Here is a 13,844-nt window from a genome sequence, read left to right as displayed (position 1 = left end):
AGGTGGGGCTGGGAGTCAGGCCCTGGAAACCAGTTCCTCCAGCAGGGCAGGATGCCAAGGTGTCCTGCTGGAATGAGGCTCCCCCTCTTCCCTGGAGAAGGGGGTGTTCCAGCCTCCTGTCCTGGCCTGCTCTCCAGACCCTGTCCCAACAGGCAGGAGAGGACTGGTCCTGGCCTCACAGCCACGCTATCTGCCTTCAGGCAAGCAGAGGGCAGGGAGAAAAGCCTGCAGAGGCAGTAGGTGCTTGGGGGGAAAGCTCCGTCTTGGATTCCAGAAGCCAGGATTCCAGTGACAGCAGAGACATACACTGAATTCACAGAATTCTCACCTGTTCTCGAGGTGGAAAGGACTGACTCTGGAAGGAGCCAGGGAAAGCCCTGACCTACGGAGACATTCCAACTCTGCTTCTTCTACCTGTACAGTGAGACTGCAAAGACTGGGGGGAGGGCAGTGGGGACTTAGCAAAAAAGAGGACTTCCTCCTTCAGGCTGCCATGGGCCCATCTCAGCAGGATGAGCAAGTGGGGTGCAGCAGGTATGCTGTGTGCCCCCCATCAGATTTTCAGAGTATCATTTACAGAAAGCCAGCATTGCGCCGGGTATTATCTTAAACATTTTACAAGAATTGACTCATATAATCCTCAGGCATGCTTGCAGAATAAGCTTCATCCCCATTTTACAGATGCAGGATGGAGGAGGGGGAGACGGGGGACTTGGGAGACCATCGCTGTTCCTTGTCTTCCTTTTGCTCAGCCCAGGCCCCCTCACTTCCAAGTCACGTATCTTTTCTTTTTCAAATGCCCCTGAATTCCTGAGGTTACTGACCAAGAAAGCTGGCATTCAAACCCAGGTCAGTGGGCTCCAAAGCCCCAGCTCATGGATATCATCTTCTTCCAAAAGGAGGAAGCCTCTAGTCATCGGAACCAGAAGTGTGGATGGACCAACAAAGACCTACTGTATAGCACAGGGAACTCTGCTCAATATTCTGCAATAACCTAAACGGGAAAAGAATTTGAAAAAAAACAACCAGATACATATATATGTAAAAAAAAAAAAAAAAAGTGTGGACGGACTCTCACTAGCCTTTAGGGCCCTCTTCAGCAATCAGGGATGAATCAGTGAACGGGTCTGCCCCTCCCAGACAGTCCTTGACAGGGTCCCATCCCCTCAGCAAGACTGAGCTCCGCTAAGCCTCTGTGCCCTCACTAGGGGCCCACTGCAAGTTTCTGTAACCGCTCCTGATGGCGGCCCCAAGCCTCACCCAGAGAACACTTCACTCAGGGATTCCACAGGTCAGGGTGGCCTAAAGAGCAGCAACCCCTGAAGAGTGCTGTCCATCCCCAGGACACTCCCCGGAAATCCCTCGAGGCTGCAGCTTCACCCGCCCACGTGGCATCCCAGGTATCCCATCACCAAGGCGATCGAGGCAGGCCTGCTGGGGAGTGAGGAGAGGAGAAAACCAGCCTGATATACAGAATTTACCAAATGGGTCCGTTTTTCACCACGTTCCAGTCCTTTTGGGAAAACTTCAGGTTTTTAGGAGGAGTAGATTAATGGCAGGGAGTTAATGGGGCAGTGATATACCCTGCCTGAACTTTTTTTGAAAAGTTCTGCGTTGAGGCGTCCAAGTCCAGTGGACCTGCTGTGATTTAGGATGGCGGCCCTCGAGAACAGGCAGGCCCAATACGTCAGTAAATCTGCTAAACAAGGTAGTTTCTGGAGGGCGGTTTTCAAGATATATGGCCTGACGTGTTGCCAAACTTCCCAGCTAGCTGAGCCCCAAATATGAAGACAAAGGGAGAGTGCCCACTCTTCCAGGATGTAGGAAAGTACGTCGGAGCAGACGGCAGGCACTGTGGAACCAATGAGAGCCGGACTGAAGTTCTCTGCCCTTTTGCCTTGGTGGGAGAGGGGGTTCAAGAATAAAGGAGCTTCAGAGCGTAGAGCCAAAAGGGAACTAACTGAGTGATCACCTACTGCAGCTCCACTGTATCAGTGGGAAGACAACGAACGCCCCGGACACCAGCACACACGGCAGCCACTCTTTCAGGCCAGGACCTAACTTTACGTAGGCAACGGCACCCCGCCCGCCCCTCCAAATCCCAGCCAGACCCCACAGCCCAGGCCAGCCTCTGATCTCATGGAGAGAAGGCAGGATGGAAACATGTTTTTCTAGCTCAAGTATCACCAGGCTCTCCAGCCCCTCTGGGATCTACAGACACTGCCTGAACACGGGAGGGAGCTGAGGGTGGGCCCCGAGGGTGGGCCCCTCCCCTCTGACAAGCCCTGTGGGGTAAGGTCACACATACCTTACCAAATCTTCCCATGGGTCACTCACCATCACTCGTGATGCTCCCTTACTTTGCAGCTCCCACTGATGTAAGAGTCCGTATCAGATCAATTACGATGCCATCATTCCCCATTACCTTTGCTGGAGGATTCAATGATTGGATTAATTTATAATCTGCCTTCCTGGTTGTTTTTTGCCTATTGCTCTCTTTATACCAAAATCACGTGTAAGTAGAACTTAATCGAACAGTCCAAAAAGGCATTTGAATTTGTCTTGACTGCTGATGTCAATTCATTAGAGGCATTACTGCTTCTTCTCTGGTTTTCTCCACACTCCTCAACCTTGTTTTGAAATCCCCAGAACCAAACCTCTTATCTGTGGACTTAACACAGTGGCAAAGATAATCCAAGGGGAAGTCCTGCTTGACATCAGAGGTTGAGCTTTCGGGTGGATTTCCAGGGCCCATCCCCGGACACCTGTGACCCCTTCATGCGATGGCTTTGCAGGCACTGACTGGGAAGCGGCACAGTGGGCCAGGTGCTACCGCTGGGTCCCTTTCAGTGGAGATGGTGCTGCTGGTGGCTGCCACAGCAGCTCAAACTCAAATCTCCCTCCTGGAGCTCAGGGTAATCTGATGATCGCAGTGGATAATTAGAGTCTCTTATCAAAACAATTAGCGGATGAATGAACAGACAGTCCTGTCTCTGACACAACTGCACAGGAGCAGCAATGAGAGGGGAAGGCGGAGGCAGGGGAAATGACGAACTCCAGCCTCCCGTCATCCTGCCGGGGCCTCTAGAGCGGAGACACAGTGCTCCAGGCCCACCTCCGACTCCCCCAGCACCTCCCCCATCAGCATCTGCCCGGAATGCCCTCCCCATCCCAGTGCCTTCCCTTTTTTAGCCAGGTCAGGCTCCCTTCCCTCCTCCTCGTGAGGTGTCAGCAGCGCCCTCCTCCCTGCAGAAAGTCCCCGGCATCCTGAGCTGTGCCTCTCCTCCCGCAGTCCCCATCACAGAGGCTGTGTTCTCTATTTGACGGAGCTGGGACACCCCAGGGCAGGACTCCGAGAGCTCTTACTTCACGCAGCTCTTGGCACAGGGAAGGGGCTCCATAAATGTTTGTGGAGCACATGAGCAAGCCCGGCCGGCCTCTCCCTCACAGCTGACGGAGAAACGTTCCATGGGAATACCCAGGCCGTTCCACCCAGTGCCCCCGTCTGCAATTTAATTAGCTAATGTTTAAAATTCAAAGCTCCTCCATCATTCCCGTGTCTCCCCATCTGTAAACAGGTCTGGGAGTCTGATACCATTTGTTTCTACTGGTGAAAACACACAAGGATTAGCCGGGAAGCCCTCTGGAAACATAATCCTCAGTAGCCCAGATCGTATGGTGGGAACGATTTGCCCCAAGAGTTGGTCCTCCCTGTTTGGTTTTCAGATTCAGAAGATGGGGCCAAGGAGAAGGTGGGGGATGCTTACGGGGCTTTTAACAACGGGTGATGTGATGGAAGAGCCTGGTGGTTTTTAAGCAGACACCTGCTTCGAATGGGGGCGCCCTCTTGGGTCCGGCCTCTCTAGGATCCTACCTGGTGTCACACCCAAAAGCGATACTCCTGGGGTGTGCTGATGGAGTGAGGTGCCCCCCCTACTTCCTAACGTTCAACAGAAAAGGGAAGAAAAAGGAAAGAGAGAATAAAGGAAAAGGCAGGGGCCAAGGCAGAGTTCTCCATCTGCTTTGTTTTCCACCGAGTTCCTTTCAAGGCCTGGGTTCTGCTAAGCCCTCGAAAGCCAGGGCATCATCTGTCCACTTCCCCTTTGCAATCTGCCGCCCTGCCCGCTCCTGACAGCCATCAATCACTCCGTAATGTGCTGACCTCAAGGCTCAGGGGACGGAATTTTCAAGTCAAATGTAGCCGTTAACATAAATAAAGCATTGCCCTGGATTTCTTTCTTTCTTCCTTTCTCTCTCTCCCTCTCTCCCCTCTCTCTCTTTATGATTCTGCAGCTGCTGCTGGGGACTCGGTAGGCAACAAAAGTGAGGGCAGACAGGCAGAGTGGATTGGCAATTCTACTTTTCTGAGTCATAACAATTATGACGTTGTGATAAGAACATTTTCTATGAATTTTTAAGTACCAGTTATCCTGTTTTGCAATTGTCCCCGGGGAAAGGACGGCAGATTCAACAGGACTGAAGGCTACAACCCAAAAGTCCTGAGCAACGCAGACCTCGGTCCGGGTCCCTTCAGCACCCATCCCCCACGTGCCCCGCTAGCTGGGGCTCACTCTGCTTCTTCAATAAAGCAGTTGTCCTTTAAGCACATTTATATGCAAAAGACTTCCATATACCAAATATAGTTCTGTATGCCAGCGTTTATTTTTAAACATGAAGAAGAGTCGCCCATAATAAAGCTCATGATGAATGTTATGATCCTCAAAATGGTTTTCAGGGAAGAGGAAGAGCAACTAGAGGGACTGAGAGGGAGAATGGGGGCTTTTACCCCAGGGTCTCCCCTTTCTGTTCCACAGCCACCTCGACCTCATATCCAGGCAGATCCCATGCAGGAAGATGCCTCCCACCCTCCCATCCTCTCTCCCTGCACCCTGACAGCAACACACTGGGGACCCAGCAGGGGAACAATGAGCACAGGCAAGGTCCTCAATGCCAAAGGGACGGTCCTCAGAAATCTAACCCACTGACCCAGAATAGGGCAGGCGGCCCTGCATGAGCCCGGTGTCTGGCCAAGCTCTGTTCACGTGCTGCAGTCAGGACCTCTGAGTCACCAGTGAGGCCCACCTGAGATAGTAAATCAAGGTGATGAAAAGCATCAGACTGGGGTCAGGATACCTGGGCTGGGCTGGGCTCTGGTTCTGGCTTGGCAGCTGATCTTCTGTGTGACCTTGGCCAAGTCACTGGCCCTCTCTGGGCCTCCATTTCCTCATCTACATAATGGCAGGAGCTAGAGTAGAGAGACCCCTCCAGGTTCCTTCCAGGCCTAACCTTTCATGACTACCTGTCAAACCACAAGCTCCCCTGGCAGCTCTCCCCCAGGCACAAGGCTGCATTGGCCACTGAGGTTTCTAAGTTCCTCAGCCAGCCTAACAATGTCTTGACATCCACACTCACATCTTGAAAAACCCTGGGGTTCCTCTAATTCCTTCTGGGACAAAAATCACCAGCGGGGCTGCCAGGGTATCTTGCTAAAAGCCACACACAATGACAACAGGATATAAACCCCACGACCGATTCACCTTCCAGCAGCATCTCCCTCACCTGTGGCCCAAAGCCCTTCCAAATCTGAACTGAGCTTAGAAGGCGCCATTACCCCGACCATGGAAGTGAAGTGCTGGCCAAAGGCACCACCACAAGAATGGGGCTCCCCTCACACCAGGCCCACCTTCCTCAGTTCTACTGCCACAGTAGCCGGTGCATGCCCATCTCAGAGGGCAGGGGCTGGAGCATGCATTTTCCCTCTTTGGCTCCTCTGGCTGGTGGGTTGGGAAGTGAAAAGGGTCCCCTGATAGATTAAGTAGCTAGAAGCCAGTGCCTGTTTCACAGGTCCAACAGAAAGTTCCAAAAAATATTTTGGAAACTCTCTGTACACCTTTAAACTGGGGAAACAAATGTATCTCCTGGACTTTTGGGACAAAGGGACTTTGAGGCCCAAACAAAATTCTGCTCATGGAAGAGAGATGGACACACCACACCATCAAAGGCAGGAGCGGGGGAGGTGGGGGGGGGGGGTTTGAACACACCTGTGACCCTGAGGATGAATGATAGACTTTTTTTTTTAAAGGCTGTTCAAGGCAGACACATTAGGAAACCTGCATATTTATCTCTCTGACATTTTAAAATATGCTGCAAAAAGCTGCATCTTAAATCAAGATTCATTTTTCAAGGCATGTTGTACCAGGGACAAATCCACTTCCTTTCTCCCTTCAAGGAGCGAGGATTACTGTATATGACTGAGTCTGGGCCTCCTGCACAATCAATATTGAGTTATGTTTTGGAGGTGGCAGGCTGGCCGGCCAGGCTGGGGCTTGCAATCACACGTGGCCCATTGTCAAGGGCCTCTGCCTCCCCCGGGGGCCCTGAGGCTCAGCCCAGGCCCCACGCTACAGGGGAGCTGAACAAAGTCTCAAGGAAACCATAGGCTCTGTGAGGGTTCACCAGAAATGGACATTTTCCAGACCCAATTCAGGGAACCAGCTCCCCATCAATTGTTCCGAGGCACCATCCCAAGCAGGGAGCCCCCAGCTTCTTAGAACCTGGATGCCACGGCAGCAAATGCTGTACACAAAACAGCTGCACCTCTCCCTGAGACCTGGGGGAAGGCCCTCCTCACCTCACAGTTCCCGTCAGGCTGCTAGGGCTGGGGTGGGCAAGGGAGAGGAACCCTGGATTGCTTTTCAGGTGGATTTTGGTCAAATGTTCCATAAGCTGCGGGGAGAACCTTCGACATTCACTAAAGGGCTGTGCATCCCAAACAATCCGGGTTTACCTGCTGCCCTGACACAATGATGCATGGCATGGCTTGTTATGAAAGTATCCTGGCTTAGGAATCATTTGGCCCCTAATACCCCCACCCCTGACCCAGAGCCTTGAGCAGAAGGAGGAAAGAGACCTGCATTATTCTCCCCTTAGGCAGTCCCCAAAGCAGAGAGGGCAGGACTGAAAATGCATAAGAAAGTGCTCTCAAGGGCTCTCATCAGACCTGAGCCAGAGGGAGACCTGGGCCAAACTCCACTGTCACCAGAAAAAAAGCAAAAATCGATAAATGTAACTGCTGCCACCACGGAGGGAGGCTACCCCAGGGGGCACTAGTGCCAGGGGAAAGAGGATTAGAGGGTGACCATGAGGGACTGTTACCAACCCCACTTTACCTTACACCCCCCCCACCTTAACCTGCAGTTCAGAGACGAGTTAATAACACGCCCCAGGCATCATCCACCCAGCCTCGCTCACCTCCACCTGCCTACTCCAAGGCCCATTCCTGTTTTATTCACCCCTGTGGTTACCACAGTCTTCCTGGCATTGAGTCTAAGATGTTACTATAAATCAGCCTCCCGGCAGTCCCTTGGGGCAAAAGGGAGCAAGGACAAACCCTAGTCCATGGGGGAGTGAGGGGGGTGTCCTCTCTCTCCACCGTCATCTCACTTGCCTCCCCTGGCCATCCTCCACCAGATTGGACAGAGGTACTCAGAGCCCCCTGCCTATCACCCTCCAGGTGAGGACACAGGCTCTACCTGCTGACGCAGCCCAATCTCAATACAACCCACAGCTCCAACCTTGTGCCGTCAAAACATTCCTTCCCTGAGCCCAAATCTGAGGGACACAACGGGCCCAGAAATCCCCAGGACAGGCTCCCATCCACGCCAACACCAGGCAGCGAAGAGATACCATTAAGAGATGGTCAACAAGGGGCACCTTGAACCATGCCATCTCTCTAGAGCACCCAACTCTGGGTGGGGGCCGCCACACTATAGTGGGGACGGGGTCTTGGGAGGCCTGTTAAGGCAGAGCCTAGGAATAATGTGGAAACAGCTCATTACAGTCATGAAGGCAGTGCTAAATGGTTTATTAAACCTCTCAAAGAAAAATACATCCATCAGTGCAAGTGCCCTTGCACCACACAACACACATCAAGCCCTTGAAAATTTCCTCATTCTAAGTAGAAATAAAGGTTTATACATGTATACACACGTAAGCATATGTCCCGATATAATGACCTCCATATGTAAAGTCATCTACATAGAAAGAAACACAGGTATATGGAGAGACAAAGGCGTATTATGTGGGTAAGGGCATGTTATATTCTAGAAGTGTGTGCATGCACGCACACATACTTAAACCAGATGCCAAATCATTTCCAGATGCTGCAGTCTAGGATATCCTTTGTTAAGGAAGAGGAGAAAAAAACTTGCCCTTCATGGCCAGATACTTGGGTTCAGGTTACATGAAACAGGATTAATTCAGAAAATAGTACAACTTCACAGCCAAGGCAAAAACCAAAGAATGAAAACCATGTAAACAGCCAACACAATTGCAAGACTGAACACAGTGACGAAAGGCCAAAGGCTTCTGGTTTTACGCTGACACCCCTCCCTGCACCTCACACCTGTGATCTAATGTGGAGTAGAGATCTCTTGGGCCTAATAACAGGGCTTGAGTTCCTCTCACGACAAAATCCAGCGGCATTCAATCCAGGTGAAAGGCTGCAGGATTTGACACCTGCCTGTGCCCGGCTGGCCCAGGCCATGCCAATCAGCTGGCCAACCCTCCTCCGGCAACCTCTCTACTCTGAGTGGTCACCACCAAGGACAAACAGTGTCCATGCCCACAGCATGCATGCAGAGAAAGAAGTAGCAAAGAAGGGACAAAGAATGGCGGGGTCCCTTGCCCCGATCACCCACCAGCACCCAAAGCCAAGGCAAGAGCCTCCAGTGAAGCCAGAATTCTAAACGCATGCATGCCCTGTGCCTCCCAACACAGGCCTTATCCCGCTAGTCTATGTCACCTGCCCTTCCCAAGAGCCTCCAAACGCAGGTCCATGTGGGTCACACTCACTTTCATGAAAATCACTAGTCAAAGACCTGCAGGACTGGAAGGCCACTGGAGGTTATCTAGTCCAAATCATCTTAACTCCCAGATGAGAAACCAGGGTTCAGAAAGGTTAAGCAACTTGCCTAAGGTCACACAGCTCACAAGTAGAAGAGCTGGGATTGGATCCCAAAGCTGCCTGGCTAAGGCTACGCTCCCTCCACTTGGCTAAATTCCTATAAGCCAGCTGCTGCTACCAGTCCTAGGAGGCAAAGGAAGTGACAACTGGGATAATCAGACACTGGCAGTCAAAGAAGGCAATGGAAGCAGTGGGGGAAAGGAAACCTGTGTGGCAGTCACCGTCACTGCACCAGCCCTGCAGGAGAAGCACCAGCAGAAATGAGATGCCAGGAAACCGAAAGTGGAGGAGGGGGCTGCAGAGTAGGGAGGACACGGTATTTGGGGGCAGGAGACCTGGGTCCTGGCTCTGGCTCTGTCACGGATGACCTGAGATGCCTTGGCCAGGTCAAGCTGCAAATCTGGGCCTTGTTTCCTCATCAGTAAAATCAGAGGTCTGGACCAAATGATCCCTGTTTCAAGTCACCAGGACCTGATTATAGCTTCAGCCATACTCGCTGGTTATGTGGCTTCCAATAAGTCACTCCGCTTCTCCGTGCCTCCATTCCCTGATCTGACAAGGAGGTGCCAGGCTCCCAGGCCTCCTTGGGAAGTGCTCTGAGGAGACCATGTAAGCCGAAGGGGTGCTCCCAACTTCCCTGGAATCAGGACAAACCAGAGCCAGTGCCCCCAGCTCCCCTGGCATCAGGAGGGACTAGGGCCAGCTGACTGGCTTCCCTGCCTGCAGCCAAAGCTGCAGCTGGACCAGGAGCCCAAGTGGGAGTCAAAAGCATCAGAGAGCCCGGCTGAGTGCCCACAGGGGACCAGAGGGGACAAATAAAGTGTGTCACTGCTGGCACACAGGTCAGGAGGCGAGCAAACGCATGCACACACCTCCTCCCACACAGCATTGTTCCCGGTGCCTCCGTCAGCAATTCTGCTGGGCTTGACAGCCGGGGCTTCCTAATAGGGCAGGCTGGACCTGGCAGACACCCGGTCACTTCCCCTCCAGCGGTCCACAGGGACACACCACTGCCTGGGGTGGGGGACGTGCCAGGAAAGCTGGGCTTGTCCTCAACAAAAGGCTGGGAGCCAGCCAGCTACATGGGTGGGCCCTGGTGGGGTGTCTCTCGTCCCCCACACAGGTGGTCTCCTCCACCCTCTCGCCTCTGCAGGAGCCCCAACGGATGAGGAGTCACCGGCAGCAGGGAGCTCACTGCCTCCCCTCAAAGGGCCTACTCCACAGGCACCTGGTGTCCAGATTTAGGAGAGCTGACCCTCTCGCATTTACACACTCACCCGCAGGCCCTGGTCTGCCCTGGATCCAAACACAGCAGCCAGCATCCTGCAGACAGTCTGCCGCAAAGAACAAAGAGGACAGTCGGCTCTCTCCCCACCCCAGCCAGTCTCCCCAAGCCTGCATGGTCTAAAAATTAAGAACACTTATCCATGCTAGTTGGCTCTGATTCCCAGCTCAGCCACTTAGAAGCTATATCATCTTGGGCAACTCACTTAACTTCTCTGTGTTTCAGTTTCCTCCTCTGTAAAACAGAAATAATAATGGAGTTGAGGTATATATATATATATGCACATACACACACACACATACATCCATCAACTGTTTAGAATTGTGCCTGGCACACAGCAAGGACCATACAAAAGTCAGACGTTATTAAAACTGCCTTCAAGCTAAATGCCATCATTTCCTTCAGCGTTTCTTCATTCAGAGTCTCCACCATCTACTGACCCTCTACTTCACTCAAAATAGCACAGGCTCTGGGTTCCAGCTGATTCTGCCACTTTTTTGCAGTGTAACACTGGGCACAGTGTAACTTCTTTTTTCCTCTTCCGAAAAAAGAAGATCCTCTGACTTACCTCAAAGGATGGATTTAAAGATGGAATGATAATGCGTGTAAAGCACCTAGCTATTATTATGAATTATTAACAACATCATCCTTCTCCTTATGGACACAATCCTCATTCAGCGAGTCTGCGTCACTTTCTTTCAGTGATGGCCAACTGCTGGCACACAGAACTGACTGACCGGTACGTTCGAGGGTCACTTTCTTGCTCGCCATTCAAATGAAGCTTCCTCATCCTGTGCCTGTGAAGTTGGGTTTGTTTTTTTTTTTTAACCCACCTATGGGACTTTACATTTATGCCTATTAAATTTCATCCTGTTGTTTCCAAGCTAGAATGGGAGCGGGAGGATTCACTAATCAGCTCTGACTCAACCAGCACAGAGGCGCTGTCCCTTGAAGAGCTGAAAATCCCGAGAAATGACAGGGCCCAAAGAAGTCAGGCTCTCAGAACTAAGAAGGTGACAGCCACAGCTGGGAAGGTCTTGGCCAGCTCTGCCCTCTGTTTGTCCAACACCCCAACACCCGGATACATGAGACAGCTCTTATTACCAGGGTTCTATCAAGGAAGTGGGGGGAGGAGGGGTAACCATGCTTTCAAAAATAAAGCCACATGTGCAAACTGCTGTCATAAACACGGCCCCCTTGCAAGGCATCTCCTGCATTCCTCCCCACACAGTAATGTGTTTCATTTCTTCAACATAAACACAATCAGATTTATTGCATTCCAGCAATATTTCCAGGATGGGGACTGAGAAAGCTGCGTTTCTTAGGAATAAAAGGCACTCACGCATACGTGGGCAAAGCAAAAGGAGAGAAAGGGCAAAAACCACCTTCCAGACTCTGGGGCCAGGCAACTGTGCACCATGTGAGAACATTTATGCAATCAGCCCGCAAAGGCTGCAGGAAACAGAGGCCAATTTAAGGGTGGGGTTCAAGGTCATGTGTCAGGCCAGCCTTAAAACTTGCCCACCACAGACTACAGAGCTTCACACCGCTTAAAGTCCATCTCCCCGATCCCAGACGCATCAATTCACAAACCCTTCCTGGGACCTTGAGAGGGCCGACAAGGCGTGAGCCTCATCTCTGCCTGTCCCCAGGAGCCAAGTATGCACGTAAGATCCAGGAAGACAAGCACTCTGTCCCCTGGAATGTGGCGGAAAAGCAGTTGGGGGCGGGGTTCTCTCTCAAACTTTCAGCTCTTACTACTTCTCCCAGGCTGGATGAGGCAGCACCCACAGAGGGATTCCTGGAGAATGCAGGCAGGAAAAGGAAGCAGTTGGGGGAAGGGCAGGAGAAATGAGTCTCACGAGAAGGGAGGAGTCAATGTGATGTCATGGGACAAGCATGGGCACTGGAGCCAGAGAGACTACTCAAATTCCAGCTTTACCACTTCCTGTGTCGCTTCGCACAAATTACTTAACCTCTCTGAGCTTCAGCTACCACATCTTTCTGCACATCTGTAGAAAGAAGGCAATGACACTCCAGGTCCCAGCCAGGTACTTCTGCACCTTTGGTGAGCACTAGCTTTTTAAACCTCTCACCATCCATTCAGAGGGACTATAATATGGCAGGCCATCTACTTCCCTTCTTACCTACCAGTCTCAACATCAGGCAACGCAAACTCGAGTTTAAACAGATACTGACTGACATGCCCCCCCTACTTTGGGGGACCCACTCAAACCCCTTCTGAAACCTCAGAGACTCTAGCTCCTCACCTCCCACCCTCCTCCCCTCTGCTCTCACTAAGGAAAAGGGACTGGACTCAATTGCTGTGCAAGCTCAGTGGGCACCGCCCAGCTCCCAAGTACCTGAAGGAGAGAGCAGCACTGGCCAGGCCCTCCCAGGCCCAGGAAGACAGTGGGCACCTGACAGACGCCCCCACCTCTGCAGAGCAGCCCGGTTCAGCAGCTTTTCAAAGTCAACAAAGCAAGGTTTTCAAATCCTAAAAGGCTTCTCAAGCCCCTTCTAATCTGCCTGCCATTTTGTTTCGTCTGCTCAGCTCAAGTCAAGGGGAACTTGACATTTGGAATACTAACTGCAAATAATCCCACGCCAAGGACAGGGCCTGGCATGCTGCAGTGTCAGCATGTGGCTCACAAGGATGGTGGGAACACTCCAGACATTCCAGCTATTTGCAGAGGGTCCCAGAAGGCACAGGTCGGGTCAGGCCCCTGTGGCCACCTGGGCGGGGACCACCCAGAACTGTCAGCTACCCCAGAGGCAGGGCTGTACCTAATTCACTGGCTTCCTCAACACCCCGCCCTGGGCGTGGCAGAGGAGAGATGCTATGCAGGAACCTATGTTAGATGAATGAATGCATACGTACAGAGTGGAAGTGGAGAGCACTGAACCAGGACATATTCTGCAAACTCCAGGTGTGAGCCCTGCTCTGAAGCAGCCTCAGGTGAGCACTTTGCTTCTTGGTACTTCCACTTTGCGACAGACCCCACAGCTGGTCTAAACAGTGAGATCCACCAACCACCCTCCTCCCCCAGGGCCACAAACCCCAATCAGCAGGATACGCAGGTAGGACCCGATGCCCGTCCCTGGCATGCACACTCAAGGCCTTGTGCGCCAGCCAGGCCAGGGCCCAGGGTTTGTGGACCTGGGTGTCTTGACCCCTGCTGTGCAATAACCCACTCTGGCCTGCCCTTTTACGAGGAAGAGGGGCAGGAAGTGCCAAGGGGCCAGAGGAGGCAGAGACTTCAAGGGCAGGCTTTGCGGGGCTGAGGCTGACCTCCCATCTCTGACCTCTGAAGCAACAAGGGCTTAGGTGACATACAGTGCTTTTCAAAGGCAGCGAGCCCTTTGGGCATAAAAATAAAATTCCAGGACCTCAACTGAATAAGATACAATGACTATAACCATAATGTCACATATGTATACCCTCGGCCCTCCACAGGCACAGGTTCCTCATCCGTGCGATACGCAGGTTGGCTGAATCTGCGGAAATGGAACCTGTGGATACAGAGGGCCAACTGTACTAGGCCCTTTTATATAAGGGACTTGAGCATCCATGGATTTTGGCATCCACCAAAT

At 52.1% G+C, this 13,844-nt stretch overlaps 1 protein-coding gene across 15 annotated transcripts in view; it reads right to left on the bottom strand.

Moving 5' to 3' along the window:
* SSBP3 (single stranded DNA binding protein 3) overlaps nt 1–13,844 on the bottom strand; it is a 163,859-nt gene that overhangs the window by 86,544 nt on the left and 63,471 nt on the right. For 3 of the 15 annotated variants that reach the window (XM_082358386.1, XM_082358388.1, XM_082358387.1), the window contains exons 2-3: nt 10,456–10,484; nt 10,243–10,299 (exon numbers count right to left, since the gene is read on the bottom strand). The exons of the other annotated variants lie outside the window; for them this stretch is intronic. In XM_082358386.1, the coding sequence (XP_082214512.1) occupies nt 10,243–10,287 (45 nt within the window). In that variant the 5' untranslated portion in view covers nt 10,288–10,299; nt 10,456–10,484. The remainder of the gene's footprint in view (nt 1–10,242; nt 10,300–10,455; nt 10,485–13,844) is intronic. 15 annotated transcript variants of the gene reach the window in all.

Source organism: Balaenoptera borealis, assembly GCF_965194805.1.
Source record: "Balaenoptera borealis genome assembly, chromosome: 1".
In the NCBI taxonomy this organism is placed as follows: Eukaryota; Metazoa; Chordata; class Mammalia; order Artiodactyla; family Balaenopteridae; genus Balaenoptera; species Balaenoptera borealis.
The sequence above is the reverse complement of the archived record's forward strand: the minus strand, read 5'-3'. Positions and strand labels throughout refer to the sequence as shown.